This window comes from Poecilia reticulata, linkage group LG18 (genome assembly GCF_000633615.1).
Source record: "Poecilia reticulata strain Guanapo linkage group LG18, Guppy_female_1.0+MT, whole genome shotgun sequence".
NCBI classification, from domain to species: Eukaryota; Metazoa; Chordata; class Actinopteri; order Cyprinodontiformes; family Poeciliidae; genus Poecilia; species Poecilia reticulata.
This window is the reverse complement of record NC_024348.1, coordinates 17,706,750-17,724,175: the sequence shown is the minus strand read 5'-3', so window position 1 is coordinate 17,724,175 and position 17,426 is coordinate 17,706,750. Positions and strand designations below refer to the sequence as shown.

The 17,426-nt window shown below is 38.4% G+C and overlaps 1 protein-coding gene across 2 annotated transcripts in view; it reads left to right on the top strand.

Moving 5' to 3' along the window:
- The window catches only part of pcxb (pyruvate carboxylase b), a 391,361-nt gene extending 374,195 nt beyond the window's left edge, over nt 1-17,166 (top strand). For both annotated transcript variants that reach the window (XM_008435894.2, XM_008435895.2), the window contains exons 25-27: nt 12,710-12,850; nt 13,610-13,711; nt 15,418-17,166. In XM_008435894.2, coding sequence (XP_008434116.1) covers nt 12,710-12,850; nt 13,610-13,711; nt 15,418-15,567 — 393 coding nt within the window. In that variant the 3' untranslated portion in view covers nt 15,568-17,166. The remainder of the gene's footprint in view (nt 1-12,709; nt 12,851-13,609; nt 13,712-15,417) is intronic.
- The last annotated feature ends 260 nt before the right edge of the window (nt 17,167-17,426 follow it).

Sequence of the window (17,426 nt, the reverse complement as noted above, 5' to 3'; positions counted from 1 at the left end):
TCTTTCTTTCTTTCTTTCTTTCTTTCTTTCTTTCTTTCTTTCTTTCTTTCTTTCTTTCTTTCTTTCTTTCTTTCTTTCTTTCTTTCTTTCTTTCTATTCTACATCTTTCCCTTCTTGTCTTTTTTTCTCCTCCTCTTAGATTCATCTTTCTATGGCACCACGTCATATTTGACAAACATCTACCCAAAGTTTGTAGAGAATATTTATATTTTTAGATTTTATAACGCTGTAAGGACTGAGAAGTCTGGAGAATTGCACAAATGTGATAAACTGCAAGAAACGGCAAGTTAGGAGAGATTGGGTGAGAAAGAACTAATTTACACTGACTTAAGATTGCAGTTTTCTGCTCTATATTTTGGCGTGGGTGGAATATAGATTGAAAAAGGGACACAATACCAGGTCAAATTCTTTTTGCATATAAATGGAGGAGCAAAGGAGTAATATCTAAAACTTTCCTCTTGATGTATCGGCATCTGCAGCCGGCCTGGTTTAACCTTTACAACTGAATGAACTCAGCAGAAATATTCTGCAGACTTTTGATTCTGACAGAAAGTTAGTTCCTCTCTGGACTGGGCTGGTTTTTTTATAAACCAGAAAGTGCAGCTCAGTGGGGGGCATTTCACAAGACTGACAGCAGAGAGCTGTTTGATGAGCAAAAAGTTATGACTGAAGAGTTCAAATCCAGACTGAAGAAAGAGCCGAACAGAGACAGACAGCTGGCGGTAACCTGAGCAACAGACAACAGCGACTGCTGTTTTTAGAGGATGAAGACGGGCGTCCTGGGGGGCGGCTTTAGAGAGCAGCAGAGAAAATGCTGGGAAACAGGCTCAATATTGCTGAACATTTTGTGGTGAGGAGGTTTAAAAGCAAGACGTACAGAATGTAGAGGAATAAAGCTAATGAGTCATACAATGAAGCTGTGGGAGCGAGGTTTGGGTCAGAGGTGAGCATCAATATGGTCTCATGCCAAGAAGGAGACGATATTTTTACTTTAAGGACTCTGATGGAAAAGTACAGAGAAGCCAGAGCGGCTTTGTGTCTGCAGATCTAGATGTGGTGTTACATAAGGAGGGCTGGAGTAGTAGGCTGAATCGATTAATCGGATTAATCGATTATTGAAAAAATGAAGAGCCCACTGAAAACCTCCTGGTCGTTCCACCAAATATTGATTTCTGAGTTAAAACATCAGTTTTGTTGTTTCTAAATGAATATGAACTTGTTTTCTTTACATTGAGGTCTGAAAGCGCTGCATCTCTTTAGTTATTTTGACCATTTCTCATTTTCTGCAAATAAATACTAAATATTTGCTTGTAATTTCAGAGACATGTTGTCAGTTCATAGAATAAAAGAACAATGTTAACTTTACTCAAACATAAACCTATAAAGAGTAAAATCATAGAACTGATCATTTTAAGTGGTTTCTTCCAGAGCTGGAGTTGTAATTTAATTTATTAATTTACTAAATGGACTCAAAAAAGGTTAACTGCTGAAAGAACGCCATAGAGTAGTAAATAAACTAAAACTGTAAAAATGAGCATTTAAGATGGAAACCTTCTTTATTAGTGAATATATTCTACACAAAACTCCTCAAGTCACATAGTTGTAGCTTCACGTCATTCAAATACTGTAAAAAATAAACACAGATTATGCTTTCCAATTATTATTGACTGAGATTTTCACATGTTAATGTTAGAAGAATGTTTTAGTTGTAGATGTGTCCTTTGCTACAAATAATCAAGCTAAATGGATACTAAGTTGTTGCATTTTCTTATTTAAAATGAGAATTTAAGTTCATTATTTGCATCTTTTAATGCATTTCTAATATTGTATAAAAAGGCTCCAACCAACAAATCTGGTGGGAAAGCATCATGAATCGACTCTTGAATCAGCTGTTTTGGTTTTGTTTTTGTGGTCGTTTGACGTTTTCCACCTTTAAATAAGATCAAAAATAACCCCACGTATCACAGCTTTGGTTTCATTTCTTTGCATGTACTTCAGTTTAAATAAGGGAGGCAAATACAAGTTATTAAAATCCACATTTAGCAGGATCTTTGAAAAAGCGAGGTTCTGAATTCGGCTGCAGGGTTAGTTGAATAATAACAGCATTTCCCCTCCGCTGTAATATCATGAATATTTTTGTTTCTTTTGCTGAAACCAAAGTTAAAAGCCCTGATGTTCACCGATGAAATTACCATCTGCATTTGTGGGAAAAAAGCCCATGAAACCATGACCTCTGTGCTCTGGTTGCCTTTCACAGCATTCAGAGAGCTCATCTTTTCAGCAGCATTAAATAACACGCATCACTCAGCTCAAAGCTGCAGCTCCTACACGTTTTCTTTGTTTACTTTGATTCTGTTTTAAGTTCTCACTGTGTTCGCGTGGAGAGATTTTACTTATTCTGAGTGACCGAATGGTAACTGTTTAATTACAGGCTCGTTTCGGCAGACTGGTTCTGATGGTCATTGATTCTTTCTTTGAGGACTGAGGCAGTTCTGCTTCCACTCTGTTTATATGTTGGTGTTGCTAATTTAGGGCCACCTTCATAGATAAATACGCCGTCCTCCATTTTCTTCCCTAACAGAACCCCAGCATTGGAATGACAACATAAGAAAATATAATTTCAAACCATGTCATTGTGAAAATTAGATTTTTTTTTCGATTTGTTTCTTCAAAAAGGGAATCCCTGACAGTAAACGAGTGTTTTAACTTTTTTACTTTACCTTTTAAAGTCATTTTTTACAATTGCACCAATTTAAAGTAGATTTCAGGTTATTTTATCCAAATAATGGTAAGAAATCTTGAACTGTACGCCAGGAGAAAACGAAATGCGTTCTGGAGAACATTTTTGGAAAACCAGAAATATCAGAAAATTGTACGACTTTATTAGAATAACGCAAAATTTCAAGTCTTTCTACTGTTTTGCGATTTATTTCATTAACATTTTGTAAAATATTTATTCTCTCCACAACATCAGTTACGATAACATTAATTAGGTTTTTGTTTACTGCAGCAAATGATGTCAGAAAGTTTAGATTTTAAAGTTTTAAAGCAGGTATAAAAAGCCTTCATTTTGTTCATAATTTAAAAAAAATCTTACTGCTGAGCTGCTAAAAGCCTCAGATTTATCAAACTCCTGAGATTTATTTAGGTGTATTTATGATAAATGTGTATTTTATTTGGTATATTTAACTTCTAGTAGCTTATGAATGTGTTGAAACCTGCAGAAATAATTCACCAGGATATTTCCAGTGAAAGTGAAATCTGTCCAAATTTGAAATATTTATATGAATCAAACCAGAACTGGATGTTTCTACACTTTAAAGAGACTCTTAAAAACAGTTTGTGAAATGATAAAATAATGATAAAACTTGTACTGCTTTGAGCAAATCTGAATATTTGGATCAGTCAGACTTGAACTAAATCATTTTTTAATTTCTACAATAAATTATGTCCAAAAAAAACTTAGATTTCCCCCAAAATATTGTCAATTTCTCTTTTCGGTGTAATAAACCAAATATTTAGTCTCATCATTCAGATGCAGTGCATTGTATCATCGTATTTTGTTGAAAACACAATAAATCGCAGTTATTTGTGGATTTAAACGCATCTAGTTTGTGTTTGTGTTTGCGTCGTCTTTGGAAACGTAGCGGTAATACCAAACCCAAACATCTGATCTGCATTTCACTTAATTTGTCAAACAAATTAAGCATTTACTCACAAAATTAAGCATTTTGTGAGTAAACATGTTGCTGCAACGTTTAAAAGTTTAAAATAAAAAGGAAAAATATGTTGTCACCGCCTAAAAAAAACCCCAAAAACTTTTAAAAAAAGTTTTATTTTGGAGTCTTTTCCAGATGAAATATCCACATCTGAATCCAGATGGACTGTAGCAACACATATCGGTAGTTAAACTTATCTTCAATAATACACAGGTTAAAATCACTGCCGGTGTCAGATTAGCTTTAAAATTTGTTTTTCACATGACTAAAAACCAACTTTACATTTTTAAGACTTCTTGATTTACCTGAAAAATAATGTAAATTAAAAACAGCATTCGGTTTAAAACAAGCAGCATGAAATTCTAATTTAACTCCTGCCTGCAGGCCCAGAGTCTTCTGATCATTTTTTGAAGCTCAGTTAATTACAGCAGTCCAACCGTCTACAGTAAATATTGGATCAAAGTCCTCTGCACTTTTCTTTACAGTATTTTGATCACTCTGAATCTGCGTGTTAAATATTGATGACCCGGTGATCAGAGAGCTGTTGATCCGAGCTAACCGGCTCCGAGGGGCCGCCTGGCTCGGCTTCCTCTCAGGAGACGGTGAAGTGCGAGCAGACGCATCATGTAGGTGGCGGTGTTTGTCAGGTTGCCTGGGTAATTATTAGGCGCTCCTAAGAGAGACGTCTATTTCTGCGGCGGAGCGTGGCAGCTTTTGCAGCGCTGGCTGATTTGTTGAACCGCAGGAGGTCGGGACAAAGCACAGACGGAGAGAGATAACACTTTGCTACCGAGACAGGCTGAGTGGTTATCAGGGCAGATTTAAGGAGCAAATCTTTTTAAGCACCGCACTACAGTGGAGGCAGGGAGCTGCTGATGGCCTCAGAGTTGTGTGTAAAGAAAGAAAAAGCTCTCTCAGTAATCCTTTACTTGCGTTCAGTAGTTCATTTCAAATCTCGACACTGGGCTGCTCTGTTTTTGTGCTGCACGAACGCATTCCAGACGTATTTCTGAGAAGTTCTGCAGAGTAATCTAAATCTCATCTCTGCTTCCTTCTGCCAAATTAGGTTGGATCAAACCTCGTTAGGCTCACGAGCCAATAAACATAAATTGCAACAGCAAGCGCCTACAAACGCAAACTTTTTCGTCTGACCAGTCTGGCCCCATTGATGACACAGATCTCTATCACAATGCCAAAATAAAGCAGAAGGTTACATAAAACCATACATACACTGCAAACATACAATCCCACCAAGTGTTTTTACTCTCTAGTTCAGATATTTTAGTACACTTGAAGTTAGACAAGAGAGAAGCTTGTTTTAAGTCAATAATTCCTTAATTTTGAGGGAAAAGTACAAGTTCTACTGGCAGATTATTTCATTTATAACATGGGGAAAATGTCTTATAATAAATTAATCTGCCAGTGGAACTATAACTGTTCAATATTAAGGAATTATCAACTTAAAACAAGCCAGTATATCTTTTGAAATATTTTGTCGTATTTCAAGTGAACTGAGATATTTGCACTAGAAACTAGACAAAATTACTTAGTAGGATTTTGTATTTTTGCAGTGCAGAAGCATTTTTCAGAATAAGGCTGAACTCCAGTTTTTCTACTTTAAAGGTTAGTTTTACAGAAAACCCAAAACTTTATTTTACATTTCAATTCCTGGAACTCTCTTTTGTCAAAATGTCAATTCAACAAAGGTTATGATTTTGTTACAGTCATGGATACAGTGAAACATGTATACTTTAGAATCCCTCCAAAATCTCTTACAACTGCATATTTTTAATAGTTCAAACATTAAATACAGCTTGATATGAATTAATACGCACAGCAGAAACTCTTAGCAAAAGCTAACATCAACAGTTTTCCTTGTGTCTGATCATGGAGGATCAGCCAATCAGCATAAAGGAGAGTAAATGCTGCTCCTGGATTGGCTCTTTTGAATTCACCAGCCAGTAGTGTCAAGTAGCATTGCTCCTGGCACTTCAGCTTCTCAACCTGCATTTTGTTTTTAATATTTTAGATATGCTCTATGAAAAGAGTCACATTCCAATGGTTTTACCCAGAATGGCTTTGTTTCCATTTCACAGGAAAAGTGAGACTTATTTTTATAATAAAAATAAAGAGCTCTTATGTATTCAAAAGATGACTGTCTCTTAGAAGTTTAATAGAAAATCCTAAATATTTAAAAGTAGGCATCTTCATCTGTAAAGCTTCTTGTTTAACCCCAGAGAACATGAATAAACATCAGTAAATATGGAAACATGATTAAATGCAGCTACTTACTGATATAAATAACATGTTTTATTTTAAGTAGGTGGCGACCTGAAGGAGCTCATTTCAAATGGAAATGTTTTTCAAGAGCAATATTTGTTTGTGGCGCCATAAATTAATACTGTTGTAAATGATTATTTTAGTAATCGAGTAATCTATCGATTGTTCTTACGATTAAGCAACTAATCAAATAAAAAAAATTGATAAAGTAAAATATTGGTAATTTCTACCATAACAGCAGTATTAATATCGGATATCAACAACGGCCCAATTTTTCATATTTGCATATCCCTACAATTACTTTACTGTAGTTAGAAAATTAACCTGTTACAATAATGGCTCCATTTTTAAGTTAACCAGGACAAAAATGATTCAAAAATATGAAATTATATTCAATTTAATAGTAAAGCAACACTTATAAAAAATGTCTAAACTAGTTTTTAGTTTATGTATTCATCTTCAGTGGATTTAATAGATGAACTCTCACTTTGCCCAGGCATTAATAGTTTGTGTGTCCATGTTAGCGCTGGGATTTGGCTCCTTCTCTCAAACTCATCTACCACCTCTATACTGCCACGATGCGCTCCGCCACTCATTTGTTGTCACTGGGAAGGTGGTAAATTTATTTTCTGGTTCGTCCATAAAGCTTCGCTTGCGTTAAGCATCAACTACAGAACAGCAGCCCACCATGTTCAGTGTATCTGCTCGCCTGTATAAATGCACCTGCCGCGCCGTTCGCTCCGAGCTGCCACTAGGCAGCAGCTCCGGGAGGAGAAAAGCTGCCGTGCTATATAAATAAAATTACCTGCCGAACTCCAGGCATCATGCCAGTCAATTTAAGGATGCTAATCCTTTAAGCCAAAAAAACTATAAAAACCCAGACATTATCATCAATCAATGAAATCTCCCCAGAATGAACTTAAAAATTGGATAGTATGCTGCTAACGCAACATCCAACTCAGAGGTAGAAGTAAGAGCGTTGTGCAACATAATCAATCACCTGGCCAGAACACGGTGCTCTAAATGATAAATCGTAATTTAACGAAGCTTTGAGGCAGATAAATTTGCCCCGAGGAATTTTAACCATGGAGGTGCTAGAATCATTCGAGGAATCCTTACAGCCTACTATGAATGCTGTGCCATGCCATCAGAAATAAGTAATATTTTTTTTAAATCAACATCACAATTGTACTACAAAATATCGCGATAAAACTCTAAAGCCACATCGTTTTATTAGCAGATAATATTCCTAAAGTCCATCCATGGATTCAAGCATTTTAGGCTGAACAGCTCTAGGTATTTAAAATTCCTGCAACGCTTCTTTTACATTACTCTGATGACAGCCCTCTCCATTATCATTAACCCACACATAGTGTACATGTCGCACAAAAAGGACAAAGATCACTGAACCATCTGTAACTGCGACACGCTGATGACTCACAATACGAGCAGAATAACAAAACGCACGCAGGCTTTCAGAAGCAGGGACAGACTTCTGCACACTGTGACTCTGAAGGCAGCCTTTCTCTGCCACAGGTGACGCGAGTCATTAATGAAATCCCATCAAAGACCAGATTCAGGCTCCACCTGAAAGTTGTAGCCTTGGTAAGCAGCTGAATGTGACATATTGGAGCCGGGCGCTCAGGGGGCCTCTTTAGGTAAATGCTCCCAGCGTGTGGGGCCTGTATATAGACGCCACAGATGAATCACTGGTATGAAACATGCATGATGCACCGGGGATGCTGTCAGGAGGCGCAAACAGGAGGCGGGAAGAACTGGAGGATGATTAATCAAAGCGATTTTAAAATCATTAATGATGGCCTGATTTAATGAAGAGATCAAGTGATAAAACGATTGCCATCTTTTCTCTTGTCGTCTGATAGTTTAACGTGTTTCAGCTTCAACTATTAGACATTCATTCTAAACATAAGGAGCCTTAAGAAGCCTTTTTGGTCGTCATCGATCATTATTTAAATTAGGAGCAGAGGTGACGTCACACTGTGTGAGAGATTCAGCTTCGCTTTTCTAAACATGAACAAATTGATCAGTGTTGACATTTTAAACCATATTAAACATCCTGTAATAAAAGGTGGATACATTTAGTTGATTAAGTTTTTAAAAGTATATACTTTTAGGAGTACTTTCACCTATTGACATTATTTTGAGTAATAGTATTATAGAGCATAATTTAGAGGAACGTTTGACACTCTACCCACTGCTACAGCAAACATTTCCATGAGTATTACATAAAAAATGTAAACTGTTTTTTTTTTGTCTTGATTTTAAAGTAACAAACCCCTTACTCTTTGGCTCCCTCTTTTAGATACAGCAATAAACCCAAAGAAATTTATAATAGTTTTATATCATAGTAAAAGCCGTAACGCTCCACTTGTGAGAGTAATAAACCTGTTGAGCTTCTCTATACAGCACTCAACATTTTTTACTGCCACCCTGGCAGACACGACATGTTAAAATAAAAATAATATTATATAAATATACTTTTAACTTTTGTTTTTTTATAGAGAAATTAGAATGTACTATAATTTGAATAAACAGGTCAAAGCTCTGCAAATTAATCAAAAGTTGGCTACAAAGTTCCTCTGTGAATCTTTAATTTCAGCTTTTTTATATTTTCTGCTATCCGAGTCCTAAACTTTCCCATATGTGAAACTCTGTATTTTAGTTTATTTTTGGGGTTGCTATTGGCAACACAGAGGCGTATTAGCAGCAACATGCTGCTAATGGCTAATGTAAAGGCATATCAATAACTCGTGATGTTGCTATTGTCTGTGATTTTAAGTCAGCTGCACTCGGACTCCATCCTTCAGATTTTACAACTCAACATTTGTGTGCACTTTTTTCCAAAATAGCAAGCTGAGAATGTTATTTAGCTTAGCTAATGGATAGACATTCAGATATTTTATAGCGTTTACTTTGAAAAGAAAAAGAAGCTACTGAGCGAGTAGCTAGTAGCTGAATGTGCCCGTCTTAGAAATACAGCTTTGGCTCATTAGGCGACTCATTTAGCAGAAATGCAGATTAACTCTTAGAAAAGGAGAAGTGGTAATAATGAAATACTAGAAACAGATTCCACCTTAACCTTTTCCCCAAGTCCGCTCAACAGCCCTGACTGGAGGACTTCCGTCAGCTCGCTTCCTCCACAGAAATAGTGATTTATTGTCCGACAGCTCTGTTTGCACTCTGAGAGCGTTGATCTGTATGCAGGAAGCAGAAGGCTGCACTGTGTAATTAGCATATCTGCAGCGGGGCTACAGCATCGCCGGGGTTAGTCATCATCAGAAACGCGGCACGATTTCCAGGACGTTCAAAGGAGATCAAACCAGACAGACAGATTTGCCCTCGCAGTAGGAAAACATGTCAAGTGCTGCTGTGGGCGTCAGACCGCCAGCTTCATCTGTAAGAACTCGTGTCTGGCGCCGGTCCGTTAGCGACGGGGGGCAAACTTCTCCCAACAGCTTCACCTGAGACGGGAGAAGCTTTGTGTTCACCGTCACATTGGAGCAAAAACTCTGCGTGCTACGTGATTCCAGCTGCATCTCGATGAATACGAGCGTCACTGAGAAGTTTCTTTCAGAGACTGGAGCTCATGTTGTATTGATCAGGGGTGTCCAAAGTGTGGTGCGGGGGCCATTTGTGGCTCCTGAAGTGATTGTGTCAAGTTGAGAATGCTAAAAATTTCACCAACAAAATAGGAAAAAAAATGAATGACGCAAAAGAAATCCGTCTTTCCTTCAATAAGGCAACACTTAAGAACCCTATTTATGCTTTGGATCTTTAATGATAAAAAAAAAGAGTAGATTTGAGCAGGTAAAAAAAGAGGAAACAAATTTTTTATTTAATACATTTTGTGGCCTGAGGGCAAAAAAGTTTGGACATGACTGATCTAGATTGATTAAATAAAATTATTAATTTTGATGAAATATTATTAGAATAGTTTAGTGGAAGGAAAAAGTTTGGATTTTAAAAAAGGTGAAAAATGAACCGGTATAACTGAATTGAGAGGCAAAGCCCATTTAAAAGTAAAACTCTCTCAGGATCCATGGGATTTTGTAAAAAAAGATTACGTAACCATGGAGATGAGCTGAAGGATGCAAAGTTATTGAATCCTCATTCCATCCAGCGCATTAATATTTCTGTCTTAAAAACTAAAAAAAAAAAAGAAAATCCTTTTCACAATCAGGGAAAGCCATATGAAGTCATGGCTAAAGAAGAAAGTTGTGTGGAAGGAAAAAGTGTGGCAGAAAATGTGCAGAAGCCTTTAGTTCCTAGTTTTTAAGGCAAAAACATCATTAACCAAAATGAACTGGCTAATAATGCTTCATTGTGTGTGATAAACATATGGGCTTCACTACAAACTGAATAACTTACATTCCTCTCATGAGACGCTCCTGTACAATGTCTGAATAGCTGCGCTTATTCCTGACAGGCTTTTATCCGCCGCTCTCTGATGTCAAACAAAGGAGTCGGAAAGGAAGACCGACAATCCCAGCGATAAAGAAACTGTCAGGCTGGAGGAAATGAAAACGTCTCTCCTGTCTTTAGCTGATCTGTAAACGGTTTCCTTCAACATGTAGCGCCGCCGCCTCAGATAAGGATATTACTCCGTCTTTGTGTGCTGACACAAGACGCACCGTTTGCCTCTCTGGTCATCGCTGCAGGTCTCTCCCCCCCCCGTGACGTTTACGTCTTAATTTCTCCCTCCCTGAAACGTTTTCTGATTCCCTCTGAACGCCTCTGCGTTTGTCAGGCCTCCCGTGTGTCACCGTGTTGTTCTGCTACATCTTCACTATCGAGCTTCTTCATCAACCCATTTCAGCTTCTCTTTTATCAGACGTCCGCTGCTGGCTTGTTTTTCCTCCCCCTCCCGCCATTCCTGACCCTTCTCCTTTCTGTTTATTTCAAGCTGCCTGCTTTCCATTGATATTCCAAGCTAAGTGTCGGTGCAGAGACAGAAATACTCCCCGCTGCAGATCTGCACTGATCTCCATTTTTATTACGCCTCTTTCTTTCTCTCTTCGTCTGCTTCATCTGGTGGCAAACATCACTGCTACTTTCTGAAACGTCCTTTAATCTGAACGCTTGTCCGCCTTTGGGTGTTTCTCCCAAACACTGGGAACGTTTTGGCAAGGACGATGCATGTCGTCTCCCTACAGCTGTTCCCATTAAGACTGCACTCTGCATCTGGAGTGTTTGCAACATTTGAGCCTTTTTAGTGATTGTACCGTCTGATGTACATGTTTAACGCTGAGGCCATTCTGTTGATTCACATGTGTCACATCCGGACCACCGGGTTCTGGACTAAACATTAAATATTATGTTAGCAATCAAATCGATGCAGTTTTTATCTGCTTGCCGCCAAATTACATCAATCAGTCCCTCCAGTTTCATGTGAAAGTCAAAAATTATCACAAATAATTGGGAGTTTATTGCAGATTTTTCCTCAAAAATTGTCAAAAACGTTCTTGTACTAAACAGCTGCCTGAGATGTACCTTGATGTCGGATTATAGTCCATGAGCTACTGTATACAGCAAGTAATTAAAAGTCACACTTATCGTCATAAATAAGCGCAAATATTTCCAAATTAGTATCACAAACCCTTAGATTTTCACTGCAAAAATCACAAATAGAATCACGAAATCTAGTTGTTGCATTTTATCAGTGACGTCTCATAACTCAAGCTTCATTTAAAACATCCAAACTGACAATTCTGCCTCTGTGAGCTATTACACATTATTGATTGAAAAGATGTTCAATGTTGTTTAATTTTAAGAATTCATTGATATTGTATCAGTTTGTGAACAGGTTTTATCAACGTTCTGGCACAACGGGCCCTTTAAGCGCATCACATCAAAGTTGTTCTTTCTTTTCCTTAAACTAGCTCATCTTATGATCTTGTAAATTGGTGAAAAGGATTCTTCAATCTAGTAGGTTAAAGTTTAAAATCATTTATATTCATCCAGAAAGCTTGTTTCTGATAGGAAAATATGATAAAACAATGTAAAGAAAGAGGCGTCCATTGTTTTATCCTTAGTGTGGATCCAGTAGCGTTGAAAGCGTGTGCAGTCAGAACCGTCATGTCACGTTTTATCCAACTTTTACGTCGTTGACGTGTGAAACCAGATGCAGTGGAGGTTCTATTGTCAAAAAAAGTTTTGTGAAATATGCTAATTTTGAAAAACCACCTTATTCTAGTTCAGAAACCTTTTATCAAAAAATTTGTTTTTTTTTCACCATTGGCGTGTTTCCATTCAGCGAATGTATTAATGTAATTCCAATTTGTGTAATTTTAAGGTCAGTGTGAACACAGCAAGTCATGCAGATGGAAAGGATGGAGGTTGTTTTAATTTATCGTCGACTTATTGATTAAAGCTCTGGTCTCATCTCCAAGCGAACCTGTTAAAACTATTAGGTTTGATCGTTTTTCAAAATGCTCTGAACGGATTGAACTTGAACAGAACTTCAAGGTTGATAAATTTTAATAGCTTTTGCACTGTGAAGTAGTAAAACACAGAAGCTGCTCCTGCTCCAGCAGAATGTATCAGAGGAACATGTAGCAGTATCACCACCACCAACGATGCTCTTTTCTCATGTTGCTAACTTCTTTTTTTATCTCTTTCCAGCGTCGCCGTAGTGATTCCCGCTCTCCAGCACGATCTAATTTCTGCCTCTCTCTCTTGTTTCTGCCCAGGTGGAGCTGGAGAGAGGGAAGACCCTCCACATCAAGGCTCTGGCGCTGGGCGACCTGAACAAGGGCGGCCAGAGGGAGGTGTTCTTCGAGCTGAACGGGCAGCTGCGGTCGGTGCTGGTTAAAGACACCGTGGCCATGAAGGTACGGAGAAAACACGGCGGCCATGATGAACGGCCCAGGGAGTGCAGTGGGTTTATGGAGATGCTGACGGATGGCGGCGGTCGGAGGAAGGATAAATGAGGGATGTCTGATAGATGAGACGGCGGAGAGATGAATAGATCTCTGTGGGTGAACTATTAATAGACGGAGGAGGAGGAGGAGGCTCTTTATTCTGAGGCCTGACCGTGTGAAGCCACACTGACGCAGGGAACCACTAATTTTTATCCATGGAGACAAAAGCAGGACTCCAGTCGACTTCTGTGTTTCTCTCAGCTGGAGGTCAGAAAAAGATCGAATTTATAGAGAATCGCATTCTTTATCTTCAAAATACGTTTAAGTTACGGTACATGTCTTTGCATTACACACATTTTGAATAATTCTTTGATAAGTTACTTGTAACTTAGTTTTGTTTTATTTCAAGTATAGATATTGTCACTAGAAGCTGGACCAACACTACAAAGTAATCTACAATGCTAATATGTACATTACTTTGTTTTTTTGTGTTGGGACCTTTATTGTTTGTGTTATAGATGATGTTTGTATTGTTTTCTGATTTGTTCTATTGTATTATGCTAACTCTAGCATATTTACATCGATGCTTAATGCTAAAATATTGATTTATATGCATTGTTCTAATCTGAAGTGTGCATGGAGGCCCAGCAGCTGGGGGGATAAACAGAGTCAGGCGAGTTCAGACGACTGAGCGGACTGATGAATCGCACTTTTACTGCTGTGTTCCAGGAAATGAAGTTCCATCCCAAGGCCCAGAAGTCCATCAAGGGTCAGGTGGGAGCGCCGATGCCGGGAAAAGTGCTGGAGGTCAAAGTTAAAGTCGGATCCAAGGTCAGTTCATAACCGCTCAGTCAGGATTTCTGACACCTGGGGTTGAGTTATCCCTTGATCTGCTCTGTGATGCTCCCAGCTCGTGTTGTTGGGAGGTATTTCAGGAAGATGTCACCTGCAGATCAGGAGCAGCTCTGGTGTCGGAACAACTTAGAGAGACTTCAAGCTTTAGTTCGTGCCGTTGTCAGGATTTCTGCTCCACCGCTCCTGACGTGGTGATCCTTTTCAATACGACTCTGACATTTTCACAGTGTCAGCACAGCCGCACCAATGTTCGTCTTTAGTTTCCAAACCACAAAATATGTTTTATGTGACTGGAAACAACCAGGCATTTCCTGAAAACGAAGGGACTGCTGCTGTAGAAATGCACCAATCAGATTCTCTTAGATTAATCCACCAAAACTGATTGGTGCTTAGAAATAAAAAAAAGATTTTTTAAAATATATTTTAAAAAATATAGAATATATAAAAAATATATTTGAAATAAATAAATAAATTTATCTTAAGAACTTCCTTTTCATTTCATGATTGCATCAGAAAATGTGTTAAATTATCTTTTTGGAGCTGAATGACGGAGATGTGACCTGATGCTAAACTCGTCAATTTTAATACCTCGATTAAAGAACCTCCTCTTTTTATGTGCTTCAGTTCCTTGAATAAAAACAGCAGAATGGTTCAGACTGGACTGGGCCAGGTAAGATGTCAGAGAAAACCCCGACGCTTCATCTCAATTGTCCGTTTTTAAATTCCTTTCGTTGCTAAGATGGTTAAAGTTGGTGTATTTCTAAACCCAAGTTTTATGTTTGCAGCATTTTTACATCTAATGACCTTTCTCCAAATGTCATTAGAATTGAAGCTACATGTTTTAAATTTGTTAAAACATATCTGGCCTTCAGAATCGTAACCGGTCATTGCTGCATCCGCGTATACTAATGGAAGGTTGAGTGGAAGAAAAAAGTGTAACATTTGTCATTTTCAGCGGCACTTGGCACCTGGACACACTGCAAAAACAACTGAAACCGACGTTTCTTAATTCTGAAAGACTCCAAAAACACAACAAAATGTATTTAAGGCCTAAAAAAGTAGAGCCTGCATATATTTAACTCTTCAGCAGAACCACAGGCTGATCACCTTTCTCTACTCATGAGACTAGATAGCAGCATCTCTGGACAGAAGTTTTGACATTTTTGTATTAAAATCCTTTTATATTGTGTAACTTTCTTAGAACTGAATTTTTGTTTTAACCTATTATTGAAATAATCATCAACTTATCTAGTAATTGACTTATTGCTAACTGAAATGTACACTGAAAAAAAGGCATTTCAGCCAAAACTGTAGAAAAATATATAAATTTTGCTTTAAAAAAACAAAAACACTTTTGTCTGTAAATATGTTTTACCCATAATTCCTCACTGGTTCACATTTTGTTTTAAAAAAAAGTCTCAAACACTGTTTAATATTCAATTATTAAGTCCGATATTAACATTGACCCAAACTTTCATTTTGGTGTGTTCTTAATGTCTAATATTGTATTAAAAAGGCCTAAATAGTTCAATGAAAAATTAGCAGAATGTTCCAATTTCTAAGGTCAGAATAATTGATTACTAAAATAATTGCTAGCTGCTGCTCTAATCCTATGAAAATGAACTGAAATCATGTTTTTAGTGAATTTCTAACTCGTAGTTCCGACCTGTTGTTGGCTGCAGGTGGAGAAGGGTCAGCCGTTGTGCGTCCTGTCAGCCATGAAGATGGAGACGGTGGTCAACTCCCCCGTGAGCGGGACCGTCAAGGCGGTCCACGTGGAGCCGGAGGCGGCCCTGGAGGGAGACGACCTGATCCTGGAGATCGAGGAGTAGAGCGAGGAAGAGGGGGAAGTGGAGGGGGAGGGGAAACGGGAAGTAGTATAGCCGGCCCTCGGTTTGTAAATATTAACGTTTAGCAAAGCGGTGAAGCTCTATGCATATCCTGACACCCGATGGATGTAGAAACGGCTTCACTGACCTCATTGAATATTTCAGGAGTGTGTTTTTAGCTAGACCTGCGATACATTCCACTGCACAGTCTTAACTACGAGGAGCTAACCAGGTGAAACAATAACAGGGTCGTAAAACGCCGACTTGAAATTAACACTTTCCGCTTCGTCTGACGCCGTTTCCATAGACCAGACTGACTCGGTTTGGTGTTTGTAACGAGCTGCGATCTCTGGGGACGTGTTAACAAAATATCTTGGGAACATTCATCCTCACCTTTTGCAAGAATTTGAATCCCTGAAAGTCGCGCTGCATTCTGGGAATGTGTAATCACTGCAAGAGATTCATTCACAGAGCACAACGAGGACAGCTATTCCAACCGAAAGCAACCAGCAAACCCTGTTGCTGCATCAGTAACAGCATTGGAGTCCCAAATAAAATCCGAGTCATTCATTTTAAAATGTCCAAACGGGTCGTTCCAGAACCGCTCAAGCCCAACCTGTCGTATCGTTTGAGGTCTCTGGTGGCATAAAACAAGTTTTGCCCTTTTCTCTTTACAGCCAGGAAGCAATGAGCAGTTTTTATGGGGATTTTTAATGCTTGGTTTAAATAGGATTACAGCATGTCACTTTAATGGGGTCACATGTTCTTTTTTTTTTCCCTCACCCCCCACCTCCATGAATAAATTGTCAGTCAAATGATGTGAAATTAGCCGGGCTAATAGGAGGCCCTGGAGACTCCTGCTTGTCGTTATATTTCCGCAGCGTGTGTGTGCGCGTGTGTGTGTGTGTTTGAATAAACAAGTCAAATCTGAGGACGAACTCCATGAGTCCTCTGCAGCACACCCCCTGAGATAAAAACCCATTCAAATCAGAGATGAAATATTCATGCTCACACACACGCCTGCTCAAAAAATATCCCCGCTGGCCCCTGTGTGCCGCACGTGTCGCAGGAAAACAAAGGCGAGTTCTGCAAAGAGGGCGTGTCCCGGTGAAGACATGGAGATTAAATCACAGAATGAGTCTTAAAGTCGGTCATTCGGTGTTGAAGCTCGTCCTGGATGAATGTTTAAACACCCCTAAAGCACAATTTGGAAACAAAGAGGTTACATATTTTTCTACTGTTAACAAGTGAAGCAGAGGAGATTTGAGGAAAGGCAGAAACATGAAACTGACGCTTCATTTTGTGCCGAGTCAGCAGCCTTTAGTTTTGCTTTAAGCAGATGAAGACAGGACGACTGTTCTTGATTTGTTCCCTCCTCCTCTTCTCCTTACTTCCCCCTCTACCTCATGTCTTCTGCCTCCTCTCCCAACCATTTGCTTACAAGATATTTGCACATGCAAGACGTTGTCAATTGATGCAATAAATGTAAACTGTACCGTAACTCTGTACGTCGTAGCCAGCAGTGGCTCTTTAACAGCCTCACTCATGATGTACCCATATCTGTGAAAGAAAGATAATAAACTGGAGTAAAAGCAAAATCAGCTTCATCTTTTTGTTCTGCTTTAAAATAAAGATGTTATATATTGCTACACTCCTGCTACATGTAAATGGTTTCATAAAATTGTGAAAAATGCTCAAGAGTTTTGTTTTAAAGAAGCTGGGAAATAACTTAATTTGAAGACTAACTTTGGCTAAAGCTAACTACAATGACTAAACTATTGGTGGAAAATTTCCTGAATTTCTCAAAACTTAGGGCTGGACAATAAACAAACAAAAAATAAAATAAAATAAATAAAAAAAAT